The sequence below is a fragment of the Scaptodrosophila lebanonensis genome, unplaced genomic scaffold (genome assembly GCF_003285725.1).
Source record: "Scaptodrosophila lebanonensis strain 11010-0011.00,11010-0021.00 unplaced genomic scaffold, SlebRS2 tig00000098-arrow-pilon, whole genome shotgun sequence".
NCBI classification, from domain to species: Eukaryota; Metazoa; Arthropoda; class Insecta; order Diptera; family Drosophilidae; genus Scaptodrosophila; species Scaptodrosophila lebanonensis.
The window spans coordinates 4,262,239-4,287,836 of NW_022060568.1; the positions used below are offsets into that span (position 1 = coordinate 4,262,239).

At 33.8% G+C, this 25,598-nt stretch overlaps 1 protein-coding gene across 4 annotated transcripts in view; it reads left to right on the forward strand.

Moving 5' to 3' along the window:
• LOC115628011 (voltage-dependent calcium channel type A subunit alpha-1) overlaps positions 1-24,536 on the forward strand; it is a 60,935-nt gene extending 36,399 nt beyond the window's left edge. For 3 of the 4 annotated variants that reach the window (XM_030523937.1, XM_030523935.1, XM_030523936.1), the window contains 11 exons: positions 554-736; positions 3,379-3,473; positions 6,184-6,462; positions 7,442-7,644; positions 7,744-7,952; positions 18,727-18,848; positions 18,942-19,105; positions 19,773-19,973; positions 22,690-22,841; positions 22,929-23,146; positions 23,216-23,366. In XM_030523937.1, the coding sequence (XP_030379797.1) occupies positions 554-736; positions 3,379-3,473; positions 6,184-6,462; positions 7,442-7,644; positions 7,744-7,952; positions 18,727-18,848; positions 18,942-19,105; positions 19,773-19,973; positions 22,690-22,841; positions 22,929-23,146; positions 23,216-23,366 (1,977 nt within the window). Of the gene's footprint in view, positions 1-553; positions 737-3,378; positions 3,474-6,183; positions 6,463-7,441; positions 7,645-7,743; positions 7,953-10,340; positions 10,404-13,723; positions 13,936-15,212; positions 15,223-18,726; positions 18,849-18,941; positions 19,106-19,772; positions 19,974-22,689; positions 22,842-22,928; positions 23,147-23,215 lie in introns of all 4 variants that reach the window. The other variant, XM_030523934.1, reaches the window with a different exon arrangement.
• The last annotated feature ends 1,062 nt before the right edge of the window (positions 24,537-25,598 follow it).

Consider the following 25,598-nt stretch of genomic DNA (forward strand, 5'->3'; position numbering starts at 1 on the left):
TATTACTATTACTACTGAAATTGATTCTACTATTTCTACTACTACAGCTATTATCTACTACTACGACTACTACTACTACAGCTATTATCTACTACTACTACTACTACTACTACTACTACTACTACTACTACTACTACTACTACTACTACTACTACTAACACTACCAAAACGACTACTACTTCTTTTGCTACTACTACTACTTATCCTCTGTAGTACTTCTACTACTACTACTACTATTACTAATACCAACACTGCTTAAACTGCTCCTACTACTAACCTAGTATTACTGCTTCTCACTTACTACTACTACTGCTACTATTTCGACTACTTTAACTACCACTAATATGACTACTTATTTTACTACTACTACTAATACTACTATTACTACGAACCTACTTTGTGCAACAAACAATATACCAGAGATTATGTTCGAATTTCACAAAAATTCGAATTTATCTGCATCCGTATGTTAAAACCGGACACCACCACTCTAATACCATTCTCCTTATTTTCTGTTTCTCTTTTTCTTCCTTTGGCCAATAATATTTTACAGTCGAACTCAATCAACGTCGGCTTCCTGCGCTTGTTTCGTGCTGCGCGTCTTATAAAATTACTCCGTCAAGGATACACTATACGCATACTTCTGTGGACATTTGTACAATCATTTAAAGCACTTCCATATGTCTGTTTGCTTATAGCTATGCTATTTTTTATATACGCCATAATTGGCATGCAGGTAAGTTGTAGCTGAAGAACCGCTCCTTAGTATGCCTAGTATAGCAAATTACCTTGATATAGTTAGTATTCCAAAGCTAGTCAGTTTGAGTTCCTGAAGCTCTTTCATTTTGAGGCCTACATTTCAATCCCTTCGAGTAACTTAATTTAATGGAGTCGTCGGACCATTTTTATTCCTCCTGAATACCAGAAAATATATATAAAAAAAACAACTTGTGTCATTATATAATAGTACTAATAGGAACTGATGCTATTCATAATCTTTAACCCCTCTTTTACAAGTACCATAATTATATGGGGGTATTCTGTAAGGCTTCGATTAAGGTAAATAAGGTTAAACCCCCCTAAATTATTGTAATAAGCAGTTTTTTCTTATTTTTTAACGAACTAATTGTGTCTAAATCTTAACTACGTTACTTTATAGTGCTTAGTTAGTAGAACACTAAATAGTTTTCATTTTAGCATAATCGTCATATTATCTCTCATAGATGATAGAGCTCTGCATGAGTGCAGTCGAAATTTGAGTTTCTTGAATGAAACGTAAAGAGTATCCTACATTTTCCTACAAATTATTTCCAAGTGCTTTCAAATATTTTCTCTTCATTAATTTACATCGAACTGGCTAATAAGTTTGATTGGGCTCGGGGATAAGGGTACTCATGCAGGGCTCTTTTGTTAGTATATTTGTAAATCATAAATTTAATAGACAACCAGAAAGAAAATTGAAATCTAGTGTTAAAAGCATTATTTAACATTAATAATTAGACTTAAAGAAAAATTAGTACATTTTTAATGAACGGTCAACTTATATGAAACGAAACTGATAAGATTATGAAAAATGCCTAACAACCAATTGTAATACATATCTTGCAACAAAAAGGTTTTCGGCAACATAAAGTATGATCCGGATACTCAACTGAATCGCCACAATAACTTTCAATCGTTCTCTGGAGGAATCATGCTGCTTTTTCGGTAAACCAAGAAAATACTTGTAGTTATATCCTTAGTGATTGTAAAAGATGGCACTAACAGACATCCATAACTACATACATACCTAATCGTACATCAACTGTTGAAGAGTGTTTTGCAATTTTCATAAATTGTGGACCTATACCATATAGGGGTCCATCATCTTGCAGGCGGGTTGAGAAGTCAGTAACAAATGTAAAATATTGCATTTTTTATTGGCTAATGATGCCGTATCTGTCTTAAGTTAGTTGAAATAATTTTGAATACATTATATAGAATACTTATACATATATAATCGTACATACTCGTACAATATAGTTCGTTCTCACACTAGAATTAACATTTGAATATTTGCATACAGTTTCTGAAAGTGCGCTTATATGCTTCAAGTATTTGTGCGATGTACAAGTTATAGAGTTTTGGTGTTGCTTTTGAGAATTGTAAGTTCTTCATATATATTTATAAAACTATTTAACTTATGTATGTATGTAAGTAGTTGCGAGTTGTTCTGTATACGTATTAACTGAAGCAAGTACGTATTTGTAAAATTTTGCTGATAATTATAGTTGGGTTCGATTGGGTTACCTTTGAATTCATGAATGTAGTTAGTTGATATTGATGCCGATTCTGGATTCGTGCAACACTGCATGATCGGGAATGTGCGCAAGTGTGACCCCAATGAACAATTTCCTGTTATCGGTTATCGGTCGGTTGAGGTGTTCTCTGTTGCGTATTATTACTATGTACTCGTATATGTATGGAGAATGCAATAAATACATTATGTACTCGTATGCACCATCTCATGAACATTGCAAATACTTACGTGTTTAAAAGAAAAACAAAAATATATATAAAACACACACAAATGTATTATACAAAACATAAGTACTGACATACTCGTACATGGAAAATATCTAAAGAGATCATACAATTTGATGAATATAATTTTGAAACACGTGGTATCTATTTGAAATCATTTAGCTTGCGCCCCCAATTCTGTATTAAAGTACTTATTTATTTCCCCTTCCCCCTATATAAGAGTGCTCACCAATTATAATGACACTAGTTGTTTTAGAACTTGTTTGTAAAAGCTTAATTACTATTAACATTCCACAATTTATTATAGATATGTTAAGTACTTATGGCGGATGTCTATTACGAAGCTATGATTAAGATCGTGTTGATTTATTTTCGCTTAAACTCATTTCTGAAGCTGTATTTAGATTTGTATAATGATTTTCACCAGGCAAACTAATATACTATATATATCGTATATATGCAACTATCTAATTTACTTACCTAATTTAACAAATAATGCAGTCCTACGATTTAAGCTCCTCATCGCATAACCTTTCGAACAACTCTTATGCAGATCAGATCAAAAAAGATTGCATTTCCACTCAAAATCTTTTTTTTCTTTTTTTTAATTCTGAAATGAATAACTAATAGGTATTTGATTTTAGGTATGTACAAAAGTGTTAGCAGTCCCACCGATTTGTCATATTTGAATAATCTAAGCTAGTTCTTAACATCAGTCGAATGACATTAATCCCTTGAATATTGGTGTAGGGGAAGAAGTAAAAACAAATATTATTAAAAAAAAATGTGTGAAGCTTATTTGTTAAATGACGTATTAATAACCAAATAATTTAACGATATTTGAAATGTGCATAGGTGTTTGGAAATATCAAACTAGGTACACAGGAAAATACCATAACTAGGCACAACAACTTCCAATCATTTGAACAAGGCGTCATGTTGCTATTCAGGTATGTAAATCCTTAACTTGTTTGCGTGAAACGCATTGAGTTAAGAAAACATTGCACTAACAAGTCTAATAATACTCAACAAATTAAGTTAGCAATTAAATATTTAAATCAATCAACTAGCATAGAATTACTAAATTAGCGTTCCATTCGAAACTATAGTTTATTACCTAGCCCAGATATGGGGGTGTGAAAAAGAATTTGCATCTATAATTCTTTTAATCAATCACACCCAATTGAGTCACGATGGACCCAATTCGTTCGGATAGAAGTTTATCAACCTAATACTAGTTCAGATTGATTTTTAATTACACCGCTGTCTCAATAATTAGCAAACTAACTGTGCCTTCAATTTATAGATCAATCATAGTTTGTAGTAAGCATTTCTTGCAGCGATACGAATCTAGAAACGAGTTAAATAATATTCAATTTTCGGCGTGCCGAACATCTTCCCATACCCTTGCAAACATTTTGAAAACAATTTTGCATCTCAATTGGAGAAATCGTCCGATCAATCGAAACCAGAAGTAGAGTCGGTTTTCTAAATCTGATCAGTCCCCTAGTCTCTTTATGCAGATGTTCAAAAATTGTTTGCAGAGGTACATATATAGATATACTTAGAATAGTTAGATCTATTTAATGGATTACTATTAGGCCTTAGGACTCGGCTATATGAGATCTATAGTATTGCAATAGGTCAACGGAACAATAAACTAACTATACATACATATTATATACACCTATTTTTTGTTGTAGGTTACTTAATTTGGTCTTAGCATAACCATAAATAGTCTTACTATCGTAAACAACTGTAGAGCGCACTATTCTCAAATCCACAAGCAATGGGATATTTGAAGAAGGAAGCAAAAGAAACTCTCTAATAATTACTCCAGACATTGTTATTGTTATTATTTTGAAAATTGAAATTATAGCATAATTAAGAATGAGAAATGCGGCGAACAAGTTTTAAAGGAGATGGACGCAGAAGAGCACATACCGCAGAGTTCCCATTGTATTTAACATATTTGTATTAACCAAATAAAATTGTTACACACTATTAATTGTTTAATTTTTTAGCATTTAGAAGAACCTACATACACACTCAATAGATTTTTCGTCTCCACAATCATGCGATAAAATTTCAAAATTGCGGCAGGTGTAGAGTTCTTCAACTAATTCGGCAATACATTCATTGCTTTATAAATTGATTTCCTGTGTATGTAGCCTTAGAGTTATCATTAGATCGGACAACTGAAAAATACAACTACATACTCGTACATATCCGTAGAGATGACGTTTGAGCAGCGCTTGAGTTAAAAAAGTTTGCACTTTTATTGTTCGAATTAACGGTTTCGATTGAACTAAGCAATTAATTGCCATTGTTTTCGTTTGTTCGTTTGTTTGTTTGGGTTTTCATTTAAATATAAGTAAGTATTCATTCATGCTAGTTGTTAAATGATCCAAGTAGGTCTATAGTACCATGCCCAAAGATGTATAAAACCTAATTAGATTTACTATTTCGACTTACTTGCAATTGTTTCTAATGAAATTTATACTTTTGCGTCAATGCCAATTATTCAATTTATTTGCGTGTATTGTTCCACTTGAATTGGTTGACAAGTTTCACTTTCGGTTTATTGTTTTCATATATAAGTATATATATATATATACATATTTATTTAGAAATTGATATTAGGCCGATTATACCTATATAGTCAACTAGTACATAGGAAGCTGGTAGAAATACCAGAGGCCAGATGCCAGTAAACTAGAAAGCTAACTAAAGAACATTTCAAACAGACTTGACAAAAGTACTATAGTATTGGAGTATGGCTTGGCTTAGGCAGTTATTGGACTAGTAGAATATGTCCGCGATATCCCTAATGTACTCGTATTGTGTATCTAACTAAAAGGGATATGTATGTACTACATTAAAACCTAGACTCGTTCTGCAGAAAATCAGTGTAAGACATAGTCGTATATACATATATATCTATCATATATATATCTATCTATCTATCTATAACGAATAGAGATTTGAGTTAGTTAGATAGTTAGATAAACAATTATATTCATGTGCCCATCTATATATAGATATTTATGCGTATGGAATACATATAGACCAGAACATATACGAGGTACATACAAGTATATAAATGAAAAATATTTTTTCTCTGAGCTTACTCGTATATGTATGTAATGTAGAATTCGAATATGTATGTATGTAGCCGATGCGTATCAGTCTTAGACAAAATGCAAAAATGAGTCCATATGTATTCCATTCAAAAATCGAACCAAGCTACCAACACACACACACATACACACACAGACAGACGTACATATAGCTATAATTGAATTACGTATTTTGGTTAGATATGTATTTGTAAATACATGAACATCAATCTAGTGCTATTACTCAATCGCACACACACACACTAAGAAACACACACACACACACACAAATATATATATATAGTGTATACAATATATCTATTTCACAATTATACTATTACTATTTATACTTTATTGAGTAACTGTACTGTCATTTCGGATTCATAGCTCCATAATCTAACATTTAGTGTAAATTGACAAACACACAGACAACCACACACAGACACACACACACACACACACACATACTCATCGAATTGCTTAGAACAACAACCAATTGATTTCTGTTATTGTTTCCATTGATGACCTTCCCATCCCCAAGATGTGCAACGGGCGAGGCGTGGCCGAACATTATGCAGGCGTGCCTCAAGGGGAAACCATGTGATGAAGATGCCCAGAAGGGCCACGAAACGTGCGGTTCAACGTTGGCTTACGCCTATTTCGTATCGTTTATATTCTTTTGTTCATTTCTCATGTTAAATCTGTTCGTGGCCGTCATCATGGATAATTTCGATTATTTGACGAGGGACTCCAGTATATTGGGTGCTCATCACTTAGACGAATTCGTGCGCATATGGGCGGAATATGATCCAAATGCGACGTAATTATCAGTTTAATATATAAAATCTATAAATTTCTATTTTTACGTTCACAAATTCCAAATTATACCAAAACCTATGTTTTCCAATTTAATTTGATTACGATATCATTTCGATTGTGTCCTTAACAAGGACAAGCCAAAGACACCAAAGACGTACGGCCCCTCAAACCGATTGAGGTGGCCCGACACATACAGTCTTTACGTATATAATACACACAATATACTTATATTAAACGATTATTATTCGTTCGTATTTGTCTCATATAAAAAGAGTTGATTCAATTATTCGTTCCTACACTCTCAACGATGGGAGCGAGATCTCTGTCTGTTTGATTGATATAATGTACTATACTTTACTTTAGTTTATTTACTTTCATTTTTAGAAACTATTTCTTTCGTTCCATACAAGTCACGAGGCTGCCCGCCAAAGAATAGACTCCAGATTGTGACTAACTTCTTCGAAATCTGTTTCAAAACGGCTGTGCTCTAAAAAATAATTAAATTGCAAGCAATCTATGATGTCCGCTGTATTTGATTTAATCGTCATCGAATTTTAAAAAAAAATTTAAATTCAATTAATTCTAAATCAATGGTTGGTTGCCATTGAAAAGTTGTGTAATATTTCTGTAACAATCGAATTGCTTTGTTCTGTTGTAACATTCCCAAATAACTGGGAAATATGGCATAAAAGAGCGTTGCAGAAACAACAAACGACTGTCATCTGGATAGCCCGAAAAATAATTCCAATGGTTACATAAAGCCTTTGCGCCTTGTGATTTGTACATTTGGAATTTCTTCGGCAATGCCGTTGGTAGCTTAGTGTTTTATTCGTTGTTCTTAAAAGTACTTACTACTTGCTGTTGTTTTTATTGTTATTATTATTGTTATTGTTGTTGTCGTTGTTGTTGATAATACTGAAAAAGAGTCTTTGGTTCTGATCCTGTAAAATGTTTGTTAAATTTTGCAATTGATATAATAGTGGTAGAATTCATTACACGGAAATGTATGATATGCTGAAAAACATGGATCCTCCGCTGGGGTTCGGTAACAAGTGTCCCAATCGTCTCGCCTACAAGAAACTAATTCGCATGAATATGCCATTGGACGATGAATTGAGAGTCCAATTCACCACAACGTTGTTCGCTTTAATTCGGGAGAATTTAAGCATTAAAATGAGAGCGCGTAAGTTGTTGTTGATGATGGAATGTGAATATGCATTATTAACGTATACGTTTACTTCCCTCCACCCCCACCACCCAAAACCATGCCCGATCCGTATAGCTGAAGAGATGGATCAGGCGGATATGGAGCTCAGGGAAACCATCACAAACATTTGGCCTCTGCAGGCGAAGAAGATGTTGAACTTGCTTGTACCGCCAATTGATCAGTTGAACAAGGGAAAGCTGTCTGTTGGTAAAATCTATGCAGGTTTTCTTATTTTGGAGTCCTGGCGGAATACCAGATTTGGCCAGATTGATTCTGGCATGCCGGTAAGTTTGCAAACGTCTTTTCTTTTCCATTTTTTGCGCCTAATTTCTAGTTGAATTTTAATTTCCAAGAGCCTTAAAATAAGCCTTTGATTTGATTTACGAAGATAGGGCAAATTGTTGTAGCATTTACAAACTACATACTATATACTTGTATGTAGTATACCCGTTGTCCTTGGACAATGGACTATGTAGATGCACCAGCATTGTCTGGAAATGTCAGAGTATAGCAGTTAACAAATAGCAAGTGCCAAACGCGTTACATTTGAATCAATTGGAAACATATGTAATATCTCCCAGAGATATGCATATCTAGAGATACTGATACCATGAATAGGCAACACATACTACTAAGTGATATTCAATTTTTTTGTTCGATCAAATCAAATACTATATATTTGCTCACATGTGCACCGTTGCCGCTTCAAATTGTGAAAACTTTCGTTTCAAAACTCTGTGCTGTCTATAAAACTTTGTGTGTGTGTGTGTGTTCTAAAAATTATATCTATCTATCAGTTGAATACTACGTACATATGCACACACCTATACTCGTACTCGTACTCGTACTGTATGTAAATAATGTACCTATCAAATAAATTTAATCAAGGATTTCAAAGCACACACCGATTTACTAAAATCAATTTGTTTTAGGCAAAGACTCAAAAAAAAAAAAAAACATATTTCAATATTCCGATATATATCGGCTTGGATTGGATCTTTCTAAAAGTGGCTTCTATTTAATTGCAAAACAAACAAAAAGAAAACATTTACAACAAAATTACAAAATTGTTCTCAAGTATAGATAGTTTTAAAACAATTTATATATGTATAGATTCCAATCCAATCCACCCCGAATAACTTAATACATAATAATATGTATGTAACCATGTCGACTTTATAAAATAAATGTGTACTGTTATGATTTCTCTTCTCACATATGTTTAACTATGAACTCTCATTTAATAAACAAACAATAAACAAATATACTACAAAAAAAAAAAAACAAAACAAAAAACAAAAATGATACAATTAACTTAAAATGCAGAATTGGAAGGAGGTATATAATTGATTTATATGCAACCTCATGTTTAACACATTTGTATATATGTTGGTCACATATGTATGTGGTACAGATATACTTCCATACATACATACAAATATATATATATATATTTTTTTATACATATATTGCATACCACCTACTATGTTTGTTTTTCGTGAACTAAATACACATATATAGAATACATACATATATATATATATATATACTCTGCACGTACACGGCGTATCAGAAAGGATCGCAGGGTTCATGGATCTTACGAATCTGGGATCGTCAGTGTATCGTTGTAGTATGTGGTTGGTCATGGGGGTACGCATCCATCTAGAGACTCGCAATAGGAGCGATCTCAGCGATCGACCCAGTTTCACAATCAGGCATCACAATTGAGGCAACAAGTTCTACTTCATAGACAAAAATTCCAAATCTTTAGTGATTCGAATGAGTCCGAAATGGTGTGTGCTCTGTGCCCAACCCTCTAAGATATGTATATGTATATATATAAATATGTGTATATGTGTTATGTTTTATATTTGTAACTAAGCAAACAATAAATATTTACAACTAGTAGACAAGTACGTACATACATATATATATATATCGGTAGTATTGAAGAGTTCATACTTGATTCTTTAACAACTGAATTTGGAGATTGTGCAATATTTTGAATGTTTATTATTAACTTAGGTCGAAGAAGTAGAATCGAAAAAACCGAATGTGTAATATTGTTAAGCAAAATATTAATATAACTACTTAGTTATAGTGCTATGATTAAAGACATACTCGTACATACATACTACTAACTACTTATACTCGTTCGTATATACATCAAATCTGGCACAGTATTAAAGTTCAATTGTCTGATGATGACATCAACCTGTATGTCAGTTGTTTAAGGAATCCCTTGTAGAATTTGTTTTTAATGCCAGGGGTCCATGCATTTTCGTGTTTCCACATCTAAACAAAAGAGATTCTCTCCATCGGCATTAAGAAATTGGCCCTTGTAAAATGCATGGCCCTCAATGTTGATAAAGAATCATATACATAGTATACACATTTATTTAAACCAATTCGTGTTATTGAAGAAGAAGATGATGATGATAAAAAAAAAAAACATAGTAACGTAACTAAACTAAACTCAACTCAACTCAACTCAATTCAAATCAAATACATTATTTTATTCTTGTTACTGCACTGACAAACGTTTTGTAACTGACACGGACCATATATTGCTACACTCAACTATTAATACTCGTATAACCGAAATTGAATATTGACTCACAATCACAACCACAACCACAACCAATCCATAATTGGAAATGGGCAAATGGTAGAGGAAGAAACCCGAAGATGACGATGACCCCACTAAGTATAGTCCGACGGCAGATGAGGAGCCGGTATATAATATATTTACATATAACTTTCGCTTGCTTTTGCTATGCCTTTTTTGAGCTCCTCTTTCACAATTTTGCCCTTTAAAGTCTGCAAGCATCTACCACAATCGGCTAGAGGCATGTGTACATACTCGCATAAGAAATGTGCATATGTAAGAAACCGCAAACCAAAACGATCAATTTTCAATAGACACCTTACATACTTACTCGTATATACAACCTAACTACTACTACTTACATATGTACTTACAATACTATATACTCGTATGTACTTGCAACGCCATGGTCCAGTTTTAGTTCACGGTTTTGCTTAACACAACCAAACCAAACCTAACTAAACCACACAACCACAAAACACGATTGGCCAGCTAAGATTGAAGAATTTAGTACCCGACTACCACCTGATCGAATGATTCAAAGGTGTCTCGGGTATTCACGCACCTAGTATGCGCATGCATACATCTACTACTATTTTAAATATATAATCTCTTTTTTTTCTTGTGTGTGTGTGTAATTAACCCACTGTAAATGATATATATATATATTCATATATATATATAGTACATACATAGCTGCTGCATAGGACAATAGAACGTGCTTGACTAATACTACACAGCTGAACAAAACATTCCACACAACCAAGTCCAAGTGCCAAACAAATAAATATACATAGTTCCCTCTCCGAGCATACAAATGTGTACAAAGGCTTCTAGTCCCCACCCAAAAGAAAACACTAGAGATGGGCGCCAAATTATGAATGAAAATAAATGTTGATTCCCATTGATCAAAACTGAGATAAAAACTCTAGAGGAATGCCAGGAGCTAACTCAAAGGAGTCTAATCCATGAAATACTTGTACAATTGAGTGCGAGCTGCGCAAAATTCTTCAACTGCCATGATTTAAATACACAATTCGTGTCACAAAGTCATATCAAAATATAGTAAGTAGGTATTGGAATTGAAGTGCGCTCATCTCTAGGAAACAAAGAAAATGCAATGCAAATATAATTCAAGAAACCTAATACCCCTTCGAGCTTTCTCAATACATTGTAAGTGTATGTATTTCCCGGCCAGTGTATTCAGAATATCATTACATTTCGAAAACACTTTTTTATGTGATCTGAAGTTATTAAGTGCCTTCAAAAATGTATGTATGTATATTTTACAAGATTCAATTCGGACGGGACTGAGCAGAATTTGCAAGTAGTTGTGTGTTCGCTGAAAATATATATAGTACATATAGTATAGCAGATTCAGGTTACCATTTATCTCTGCATGAGATGTTTGAAACTGTGGAAAGACTATGACAATGAAAGGTATGGGAACGCACATAAATTTAAATATTTTGTTTGCGACTAAGAACTAAATATATTGGCTGAAACGTTTTGACGAATCGAAAACAGAAAGAAATTCCAAATATACTCGTATGTATGTTTTGTTTGAAGTTTTTAATTGCCATTTTCTAAAATATTTCTAAAAATATAGCATTTATGCATACAATCTTTAGATAGTGCACTATAGTCTAATCGCAATTTTGCACCCCTATAACATACACATTTTGAATAATTGAGAATTTCATAAATATTTGCAATGAGAGATTTGTATGGCAAATAATTGTACACATATACGTACACAGAGACACAGAGACACACAAACCACACAATACTCTGCAAAACCTATGAATAGAAATATTATACTCGTATTATCGCCATAAACAATAGATAACAGATAAACGAAATAAAGAATATAAACTGAAAAGCGTGTAATGCAACGTAAAATGATTGTAAACTACACAGGCAAATGTCCTATATTTAAACTTATTATTTAGTTCTCAATATGCCGTTGAGTTCCCTATACCACTTAGTGCTGGAAGGCATGCCAAAGATTGTATTCTCATACATACATATCTATACGTATAGTACATGCATACATACATACTATATATATAAGTTAGGCATAAATTGCAAATACTTACTACTGACCTAAATAATAAATGGAATCGAAAGCATGCAATATAAAACAAGTGCAGATGCAATTTAAAACTACTTAGTAACGAATTTGATCTTTCAGTTGAACACCTTCAGTTTTTAGTAATACTATAGATATATGCCATATATACATAAATACATACATACATACAAACATACTCTTTCATTGCTCCCGCCGAATCAAAAGACAATAATCAATCAAATCAATCAAACAAAACAAAAAAAGCAAAAAAAGGAAAAAAAACCAAAAACAAGCAAGAAGAACAAAAAACAAAAGAAAACGACAAATTATCAATTCAAATCACTTACTACTGCGTCCACCTTTTCTACAATTTGGCACACACACTAATTCTCATATGTAATAGAGGTACTATGTACTTAGATTTTCTTCAAAACCTAGTGAGTTGTACAAATGTTTGCGCATGTTTTTTTTGACCATATCAACCAAACTCTCTTTTAAGCAATTTATAATTGATAATGCAAGAGCATATATACATACTATATACTCGTACTTACTTACTACTACTTACTACATATCTCGACACATTAAAACCGCATAGAGCTTTCACATCTCTAAATGCTATACTACTCTACATACATATGTATAACGGAACTATTTAAGCAGAGAACGCTATTTTGCCCTTATCTTATACAAGTATTAATACACACGTATATACATATATAGTATACTTATATATGCAGCTATATATACATACATATGATGCTGTATATACATTATACATACTATACTATATATATACATTTAACACCTATACTATATACAATATATACAGTATTATAATTCTTCTTTTGACTTTTGTGTTCTGTAAACTATTACATCTTCAATTACTCTATAATAATTCTTACATTCCATTTTTAATGCTTATGAAAATATCTCTATAAAAAAACCAAAAACCAAAAACATAAAAAACCAAACAAAACAAAAATACAAAATCCTAATGCGTTGCAATATGTTACCATAATTATCAAATACTCACCACTCACCAAACTTGAACTACAACTTCTATCAACAACAACAACAACAACAATAACAACGTTTGAAATCTGCATCACAACAACTAATACAAATACATTTGTGAAATATATACATATATATTTAACAAAAATAAATATATATATATCAAAACGAAAAATCAAAATCCACACCGAAATCCAATTCATTCAAAAAATATTTTGCAAATGATTGAAACAAAAACGAACCAACGGCAACGTTTAATTAAACCTGCACCAACCACTGCAAATTCAAATCAAATCAATCCAAATCGTATCTGCATAATGCCGAAATCGAATCGAACCGAACCGAACCCGAAATAGAAACAATCATTCTTTAATTGCCTGCTTGATATGGCCGCCCTTGACAAAGGAGGATCGCGACAGGGCTCCATAAGTTTCGAGCCGAATGGGGAAGGAGCTGCCAACTCACAAACACATTTGTTAGCGAGCATGCATCACGCAAACGGTGATGCCGAACACAACAGTTTGGCAACACTAGCACGTCGGAGTACGATCAGAAAGCGATCAGTTAGGTAATTTAAAAAGTTTCATTTTAAACATTTAAAGTGCAAAGTATTGCCAACGTCATTATTAATATAACACCTTCAATTAACGAACTCTAACATCAACATCAACACCATTATCATCATCATCATCATCATCGTTATCAGCATTACAACCAACATCATCATCATCATCATTCTCATTAATTCAACAGCATCGATACGCATCAATCAGAGTGTAGGGGCACATTAATCATTTGAGTAGTACTTTACACGCATTTGATAGAAGCGTAGACACTGCTCTCGATTTTGCTCTCAAATTTGCTAATTTGGAACCATACCTAGGTCCCTTCCGATACCTAACCGATTTTATCTTTGCAAAGTGACATACAAAGTCTGAAAAAAGTAAAATTCATTTACTACAGCGATGTTTACTATATATAGAATATTGTCGCAATTGAAACCAAAATGTGTTTCCAAAGATTGTTGCAAAACTTTGAAATCTTCATAACAATTTAATCACGTTCTTAGAGAACATCAATCCGATATAAAATTAGTCTATAATTTCAAAACTTTGATTTCATAAGACTGGAGAATATCCCGTTTTATAAGACCATTTCATTTGGTTAAAAAAAAAAACCTGGATCACACTACACTTTTGATAGGATTGGCTATCGATGTCAAATATAACGCTGGGGGACTCACTAAAATGTTTTCGAGTCATTTCAAAATCCAGAATAACATTTTCTGACGTATTGGTAGGCACAGTGCTGTCTTAAGTGAAAAGGATAACGAAACATAAACATACATATTAATGCATGCATACACGTTCATAAGCGTCGCACTCAAAAATGCTTTTTATATCTAAAAAGGGTATTCAATCCACTGTATGGAAGAGAATAATTGAAATCAATTAAAACGTTGTCAAACCCACCTCTAATACTTTGTGAAGCAATGCTAGTACTGCTGATTATCGCAGTGGTTGAATAACTTTTGAGGTTATAAGACTAGTTTTTGAATGACGAAACACTCATTTAATCGAATGTGTACATACTCGTATGTACCATTGCTCATACATATGAATGAATGCATTTATTTGTACATACGAATACAGACATACAACATACACATTCAATATATATATGGGTATGGGTCTTTGACGTTTTTCGACTTGAGTTTTCTCTCTCTCTCTCTCCTTCTTCTCTCTCTATATATAAATATATATACTATATATCACAACCACTAAGAAAATTTGTGCTTTGTACATTTGAGTAAATTGCTTTTTTCTAATTTTTAAATAATTTCAGAAACAAAAAGGTGAATAAGTTTGATAAACTCCAAGCGGTAAACCAAGCAAAAATTATCGAAATTTTACTAAAAAAACAAAAAAACCAAAAACAAAACAAAAACCAAAAACAAAACATCAATAATTGTATCTTATATATGAATATATGTGAATACTTTTTGTGTCCATAATCCGTTTCCGATATAAATGTTGTTCACAAAGCAATTAAGTCGAAGTAAAAACACTAGTACCTTTAAATACATACTCGTACTCACTCATACGTACTCGTATACTATATGTGTACTATACGCATATGTATGCAAGCGCACATCTACAAGCATACATACATGTGTGTTTGTTTGTGTGTGGTAGAGTGTGCGTCTGCATAGATATGCGTACAGCTATTTATATTTTAAGTCTTCAATTTACGTTTACTCAACTAGTACATACTTACATAATCGTACATATATGTTGCATAGTCATTTTGATAAGTTTAGATAATACTCGTACGCCAATCTTCGCTTAGTACTCTATGTTGTAATTGATTTGATCGTTGTTGATCATATGGCACATGTACGCGAGCGTGGGGTTCTTGGGCCACAGATTTCGCAGAGTGTCCCTCAAAGTACTTAGTACTGTACTAACTGTACTTACACTGTAAAGCACAGCGATGTCCCATTCATCGTGTTGTTGCATGAGAGAAATACCATGCATGCATGCATACATACATACATACATACAGGAATGCGTCCCCCCCTTCCCCGATTATCGGCAACACCAAAATTTCCAAATGACAATTTGCACTCCCCCTCCACCCCAGGCTTTTGATGGCATTGATTGTGTTAACTCGTATGTATAGTATGTGTGCCTGTCAGTGTTGCTTAACAAGAAAAAACAAAACGAAATGATTGAGGGCACAATTGTTGTTCGACCTTTTCCAACACTGAGCGCGTGAGCCAAACCAAGCTTTGAGACGCCCATGCGAACTCTGTTTTAAAACCAAACTAAAGCTGGCTATCATACAGACATATATGAAAATATTGATGTGCCCAAGTACTTGGCAAGCGTATAATGTGTCCATATAACAGTTGTATCTTTCTGAATTCCTGAACTTTACACCATATAATTCGCAAAGCTATTCGTTGAAGCGATTAGTGGTAATACGTATTTACATAGTGGACTACCAAAGCTGACATATTTTGTTGTATTTGTATTGTTGTTCACTTTGTGTAGGAAAATTGGGTTTGGTCGACAGCCGGGGTTCTTAGATCATAAGATTATTGAGTTTTAGGGTTTGTATAGTTGGCGCGCCTTCACCAGAAATTGAATTGATGGATAACAACATTAGCTTTATTCGACTCATGAGCAGCATCTTCTCTGCTTTTAAAAGCATTATGCAGTTTTTAATTAACTTATTCAGTCCCAATTAGACTGGAATGGACAAAGATATAGTGAATAGATAAGACATACTTTCAACAAATATAGGCATCTCCAAACCTAATCAATTGTATTAAATGTTTAGTTTTGCATTTCTTTTTTTTATATGAAGCCTTTCCCAGGCTTTAATCGATAACCAATTCTATTTCTCGATATATTGTCGGAGCAACAATAAGAGTGCTAGAAAGTGTTCATTGAGCTTAATCATGGGGATGCCTCAGTTCTTATAAGTACTTGGAGATGATTGGCAGAAGCAGAGTCGTACCGAGTTTTAGAAAATATTTAATGCTCTCTCCATACGTGGACTTCCAGAGATTCTGGTGAACGGCGCGTTCATTGATTTTTGTTTTTTTTCTGTTTTTTTTTTTTTTGTAATAAACTTCCATTATAATCAATATTAGATATTTTGAGTAGAAAATACATATGCACTTAGAAGTTATTTTTGGGACTTAAACTAGTGGAAGTTGGCGCTCCTGGGAGTCTTAGCAACACAATTATTTGTACATAAAAGACTTGAAGTCTTGTGTACGCCGGTTCGAAGCTCGGAAACAATATACTTACGAGTAAAAATTGTCTTGATAATTTAATTGATTAATTTCATATACTTGTACACTCGTAGTACTTTTTGCGGGCAAGTTGTTGGGGTCCATTTTAATTTTCTGAAACTATTGAAGATCTCGGTTTTAAGGTGTGGTAAGTAATGAAGCGTCATCATACGGTAATGGTGCAAGTAATTATAACCGTTGGCCGTCGAAATGGAAATGGAACCAAGCCACTCAGTTGCACTCAACCACACAAATACCTGTACATACCTATTAACCTATGTATATATGTTTATTGTAACTTTCTGTATTGGGTAGTTAAGTCACGTTACTGCATGCGCTTAAGCCTTAAATAATAATCGTAATGCTTCGCCCATATCTCGACGGCTTCGCTTCTCAATCTGCTTAAGCTTCACTTTAGATACAATGTAGAACTTTCGCAATCGTATTCGTATGTTTTGTAGTCGCTTTAGATATTTATCGCTTGAAACTGTAATGAGACTGTAAACCATACTGTGTAGTACTTAACGGAATGCTTTTGACTGTCTTAGCTAATCTCCCAACACAACGAGCTTACTTTGTTTGACTTTGGTTTGTTTTTGTTGTTGTGGTATAATTTAGCTTATAATTTTGATATTATTTTGTGGAAAACCATATTTACTTGGTTTCACGTAAATATAGGACAATAATTAACTACAACAATGTAGATGAAATTGGGTATTCAATAATTGGCCGATAAAAAAAGAATGAAAGAAAGAACGAAAAGAAATATATAGAATACAAAAAACCACACCACATGACAAGAAAAACAACAATAAAATGATAAATAGAATGGAAAAATAGTAAATGAACCAAAAGAAACCGATAACGAAAGCCTTAAATACTCGAGAGGTGTTCAAAATATATACATATTTACTCCTAAGTAGTGTATGAAATTGTTTAAATGTTACACGCCCTAATATACTACATAGGTTATCCTGCATTTGAGAACCTTTCAATACTTCAATATAGTGCAATTAAAACCGCATTTGAATATGTATTTTGTTGCAGTGAAGTAATATTTGTTTTTCATTTACAATATATATATATATATATATATAACCCTTTATAACACTCGTACGTACACAAAATAAGTATATATATATACATATATATATAACAGTGTTATATATATATTTCTTTTGTAGCTTTTCAATAAATATGTACTTATTACCTTCGCTCCCCTACATAAGGAGCATAGGAAACATTTGTAGCTTTTATTGTATACAAAAAAAAAAAAAACAAATTAAAAAATCAAGCAGAATATAGAAAAGATTACAAAAAAAACCACAAAAAAAAAAATGAATGAAACCATGAGAAATCGACCAGCAGCCCAAAAATTTAGATAATTAGCATATCAAAGCACGATGACGAAGCCTAAAAAAGTGATAATAAATATTGGCAGAGTGACACGAAGATGTTGTGTTCTTCATTCAGATAATTGGTTGATTTCAAGTGACATCATTCATTGTTTAGACGACCCGCTTAACTATTTCAGTTGTGTAATCTCTTAACTAGATGCTGGAACTACAGGATGCGTCGAGACATCCATCACAGGAATCGTTGACTGGTGCCGATGCTGGCCATTTACATCCTGGACATTCGTACATGAATGGCCATCGGCATTCGCCTAGTTTGAGGTTCGTATATCCATCTGATTCATATTGAATATCGAGCATATATACATATATACATATAACTTTAACTGTTATTGTATTCTTTTTTCTCTGTAGGCACAACGGTTCTCCTCTGGCCAGATCTCCAAGTCCACGACGGCGCGGCCATCAATACATACATCATGATATCGGATTCTCCGATACCGTATCTAATGTTGTAGAGATGGTTAAGGAGACCCGTCATCCTAGGCATGGCAACAGCCATCCGCGGTATCCAAGAGGTATTTAACAAATTCTTATACATAGTAGTCAGTCCACCCAAACAATGCTTTCACATGTATGTATTGAATGTAACAAAGCGGCAAGAGCTAATGCTCTCATAGATCAGTACTAATATATATATACAAGTATATACTATATCTGGTATATAGTACAAGGCAACAAAGGCAGCAATGGGCGTGCCGCTGCTTTTAAATAAAACTTAGTCGTTTGAGCCGATCTTGAAGCGTTTGTTGACAGCGAAGGGCTCTGTGCCGGTGATTTCGACTCATGCAGAGCTTCGGAATCTAGCTGACAAATAGATCGATGGATCCATTCAAAGTGTTTATAAATAATGCATTTTTTGGTTTCGTTAAATTATGATGCATACATTGCGATTCGGTTTCACCGAAGTTTAATACATTTTGTAGTGTCATAGTGATAAATATACATACATACATATAAATATAAATATATATATATATGTCTAGTAAAAACAATTTATTTACCATTTAATCGATTTTCGATTTTCTTTATTAAAACAAGAATAAACAAGAACAATAAAAACAACCAACAAACCAATTGCAATTAAAATACACAATTTATACAATATACTACGTAAACTGTTGTGCCCCGACATCCTTAATTATTACGAATTTTTTTATTATTGTTGTTATATGTACAATATAGGTTCATGGTCAGCATCGACAAGTCCGGCCCGTTCGCCTTCGCCTTCTCGTTATGGTGGTCATTTGTCTCGCAGTAAACGCACTCAACTGCCTTATCCCACATATGGGACAACAAGTCTATGTCAAAGATCACGATCGCCGAGTCCCGCTCGACTTCAGGAGATGCGTGAACGAGATAGACTTGGTTATGGGATTGATATGGGTACATCTTCATCTGCTGAAAAATGTCAATTACAAATGTTTTATACATGCTAGTACTTTCTTCTACACTAATTTCTTCAAACATTCCTACTTTAACAAACAAACAAACAAAACAAAACAAAAAAAAAAATAATACAAAACAAAACAAAACAACAAATATTATTAATACATCAGTACATCTCAGATCAGAACATTTGCTTACTCGTATTCGTATTCGTACTCGTACTCGTACATACTATAGTTGCCAACATGCTTAACATGTACATTGTATTGTCATTTTTTTGACGTTCAATCTCATCAGTTTTCAATATTCAATATTCAATATTCAAACAGGTCTCTATACTTACAACTTACTATCGTACTCGTACATTCACACCCACTGCTCTCACAATCAGTATTTATTGTGGGCATCTCACATTGAACAGTTAATCAAATATTTAGCAGCGCATTCATTTCACATCTACTATATAGTTCCTACTTATATACTATACACCATACTCGTACTCGTATATATTCATACATATAGTATGTATGTACTAATCGTATGTACCAACAATCATCATCATCATGCATACAAAATCGGGCAAAGTGATTTGTTAATAACTAGCACGGTCCAACTTAACGAACTACATATACAAGTATAGTATGGATATAGCAGGCGACTACTATACGAACCAATAGAGACTTTTGAAATACACCCAGGGAAATATACATATTGAACTTTTTATTTGATTCAATACGGTGTATCACAAAAACCGATTCACAAAAATGATTTTGTGATCATTTTGTCTAGCATTCAATGGCTTTCAAAGGACTCAACGACTTTTACTAAATCATTCAAATATATTAAATATTTCCTCAAAATTCTAACCGGTTAGCCATTGCAGTGATTTAATGATGATAATGATATTTAGTTTTTTGACAGCCCCTTAAAATTTGAAACACTCGTTATCGTGACACCCATTGCAAATGTCATTCAGCTTTTATTTTTGTGATACACCGAATCTATACATTGACATATATTTTTATTTGACACAATGTTATTTATTTCAATAACAAATCTCCTTGAGGACCCAGAAATAAATTGACTCACGCACGGCTCTAATATGAACTGTGTAAAGTACCGCTAACATTTGTAAGCCCTCTCCACTTACCTTCCACTGACCAAGGATCTATGTGCATAGCTTTTTATTAATTGGTTTATTATCATGTTATGGTACTCGTACTCATTTGGCTATGCAATTTATGTTCTACAAGTACTATATAGTATATACATACTTGTATATGTACATACATATATCAATTGCAGGGCCCACACGTTTGTTGATTCCAAAAATTCGATTCACCTATGAATTGTGGGCTTTATACTAGTATTTCAAAGCAGCGGGACTCTTTATTCGAATTGGCGTTCGACAAGTCTGAGCTGAGAGTCCAGAGCTCATCATTTAATTATTGTCATTTATCTGACTGGGTCAGAAATTCCGAGGCACGGGCTTGAGTACACATTTAAAAAATGCCGTGCATTTCAGTCTTGAGTATAGCAAGCAAGGAGTTGCAATTTTTATGTCTTTCGTATGTTGCACTGTTACTTTTCCTAGTTTTCATTCTTTCTGCCTCCATGCCATGTTGAATACATACCTCTAAAGCGCACAGTCATGCATGCTAAACCCAATGTGTATTGTATTTATTGTATCATAAGTCATTGCCATTTTTCCCAACACATATCTGGAGCACATATTGTTTATTATTGCATCATATATGTACTATATACAAATACTTCTTATCCATGTAGGATAAATAAATGTATGTAAATGCACGTGTATTAAGAAAAATGAATACACAGAATACACGTACACAGAAAAAACCGAATCGCTTAATACTCTACAGTAGAAATCGGCTAAGAATTATGTGGAGAATATGGAGGGCAAATAGCTAAGAAATCCTTTACAATATAGAAAACAATATTATTACAAATGATTCCATAACAATTCTAAGAATATCTGAAATCGTTTTTGGGCTAAAATACAATACTGGTGAAAACCCCATTTCCATGACGTTTCCACCACTGCTGTTACAATTCCTGCGTTCCAGATGCGTTCGCGATGTTTTCACTGCATACTTTTAGGGTTGACCTTCCAGTAGCTGCCTATGTCCATAATTGAAGGTAGACTTTCTCAAGAGATTTCTTTAGAGCTTGAAAATGCAAAGTAAATCGTTATGAATTTACATTGAAAGGAAAATATAACGATTGCAAATAAATTTAATTGTTTTCACCGAGCAGTCCAGCATTGTTTAACTAACTAGCTCTCTCTAGTTAGCTCTCCAATTCTAGCCGTGCGATTTCTACTGTAGCTGTTCAGAAATACTGACACCACGATCGATTCAATTTTGAGTATTCATTTTTTCTTTTCATGTGCCCACATACTCGTACTTACAAGTATGTTCATATAAAAATAGTTTTAGAAAACATATCCGGATTTCAAATTACTTCAATCTGGCTACATGATGAGCAATGACAGACTTTTGTGCCGAAGTAATTGGCAACAAAGTTCGATCATTGCTTTGAAAATATTTGTATGCGATCACTGCCAAAGCTATAGTCAATTGTTTATCCAATTTTTTGTGAATCATGCGATATTCTCTAGCTTACTTGTATAAATGCTGCACACTCGCGATCAGAACTAATCCGTTGCATTCTTTGTGTATGTTTGACTCAGGTGGCGCCCATATGCAGCATAGCTACCCAACGTTAGCCTCTCGTCGTGCTGGAATTGGACGACTACTTCCACCGACTCCGAGCAAACCGTCGACACTGCAGCTCAAGCCAACCAATATTAATTTTCCTAAGTTAAATGCGAGTCCAACACATGTACGTACCACCCATCAGCCTTTGTTCTGTGTACTGCTCGTCCTAGAGTATTTAGAGGTTTTACTAATAATATTTTTGATATTGCAGACACATCATTCGACACCCCACAGTGTTCACTCGCTGCCACACCACCGCGATTTATTGCGGGACCCTAGGGACATGTATTATAGCACTAGAGAGCGCGATAGGGATCGCGTGATTAGAGATCGATTGCATGAATACGATTTACGGTACGAATACCGGGATCGGGAGCGAGAGTTGTACGAAAGAGAGCGTGATCGCGAGAGAGAGGTGGAAAGAGAAAGGTAATACTATCTCATGTAGCCTATTTGAAAATGATTTATTATGATATATATTTTTTATTTTTTGCGCAGACTGGAATATATAGCACCACTGTCATTCGAGCAAGCGCTTGCCATGGGCCGAACAGGTCGTGTACTGCCATCTCCAGTTCTTAATGGTTTTAAGCCAAAGAGCGGACTTAATACTCGACACTCCGATTCGGATGAGGAGGATTGGTGCTAGCAAAGGCTTTGATTGCGATCGCGTAATCGAAAGGAACAGATTTGGGTATAGCATCAGGCCATATGCTCATCGTTATCAGCACCTAACTTAGATCACAATTTTGATACGATACGACACCAATACCAACCAAACCGCAATATAACTGCATTAGCAACAGCATCTGCATCAGCATCTGCATCTGCATTAGCGACAGCACTAGCATCTGATATCAAATTGGCTCGAGGAGGCTTACAGGAATCAACCCTTATTCGACAACCGCAATCGCAACCAGTATCGCGACAATTCGTCACATACCCATATAGTGGGGCTTCACAGACACAGATGGCAATATCATTGCCAGCAACCAGAACAACATCACCCCAATTAGAAATACCAAGAACAAAAGCAAAAGCAAAAACAAAAACAACAGCAACAGCAACACCAACAAAAGAACAAGCAATGATATTATGTGTACCAATTACAATAACGACACCGGTAGCTATTCATAGGATCTATTCAGATTATGGAATTAATTATAATACTGCTAACACAGATAATGATAGGCTAGCGTTATCGACAGATTCAAGGGCGCATGTGCAACGTTATCGCTATCGCAAACATAATCAATATAATCGAACACCAGATGAGGAGGATGAGGAAACACATTTACCAGTATGTCAAGTAGATAATGATAATGATGATGATAATTACGATAAGCAACAGCTGTATCACACGTTATAAGACAGCGAAAGATAGAGGGAGAGAGCGAAAGGGAAATGCCAGCTAAAGTTGAAACTGTAAAGATTCGACAGCGAGAGATAGAGAGAGATAGAGAGAGGGAGAGGGAGAGGGAGAAAGAGATAGCAAGTTATAGTGAGTTAGGATGGGAGGGAGAGAGATGTTAAGAAGGAAAGAGGGAAGAGCGCAGAATGATAACGGAAAACGTAAGCAGTACGAGAGACGTGAACATGAAATGAAAATATGATATGTATAGTATGTATTTCTATTGTATGAAACATGCCTAAGCTCTTTCGAACATAACTAGGTTTTAGGCATACATATGTAGGTTACTTAGCTCATAGCTCGATCAATATGTAATCCATTTGCAAGCGTTTTTGTCTTGTTTGTATTTAATGAAAAAAAAGAGAAAATATGATAGTAATTCAATTATGTACATTTACGAGTAAATGAATGAAGAACTATGTATAAATATATATATACATATATATATTTATATAAATAAAATTATAAATATATATGTGTATACATATATATGTATTTATTATATGTACATAGATATGCATACTAACAGTACTCATGTACGAGTATAATAGTATGTATTATGTAGATATCAAATTTTTGTATGTAATGTATTTACCTACGATTATGTACACATGTGAGCGCATTTTTGTCCCCTAAGGAAGTTATTCATCGTGTATATTCGAGCGGATATTCTATTTTTTTTAAGGTATTATTATTATTTAATTAATTAATTCAATGCCTAGGCTTAAATACTCGTACGTGTGTCTGCGACTGATTGAATGAATGCATTGAATGTTTGGGTGATTGTGCGTGTGTGTGTATTCGTGCGAATGATATGAATCAATATGAGTGCATTCACATTTACGTTCCATTTAAACCATTCTTGCAAATTAAAAAAAAAAGATTTACCGGCATTTAATTATGTATTGCTAACTGCATTTTGCGCAGCACGTTTAAAAAGAGCAAGTTGATAGATTTGTTTCATCTCAAGTAAATGAAAAAAAATATACCAAAATATAAAACAGAGAAAAGCCACCACGTTGCATGTGTACAAAATATACATACATACAAGTGCAATAGTGTAGATTTTGTGTACATTCCCCCCCTCCCCACACACATACTATATGTAATTAAGATAATATAGTAAATAAATATTTTTTTTTGCTTAGCAATTGCACGTGGTATTTAAAAGCAGAGTGATTCGCAATTCAAAAGCTCAGCAAGCAGCCGTGTCTGATTATTCGTATAGAAATACTTAGCTGAAAAATATTTACTTTCCAAGAAGCCAGGGCTCCCACTCGCATAGGGTTAGAGCCTGAGGTACACATGATGAGCCTTAAGACACTTCATTATTTTTAGCACCAAACCAAACCAAACCAAACAAAAGTTTCGGTCCAACACAATCTGCCATGGACATGGGCCCTTCAACGACTCACTATACGAGTATATACATACATAAATAAATACATACACCTAGGTACTGTAAAATTT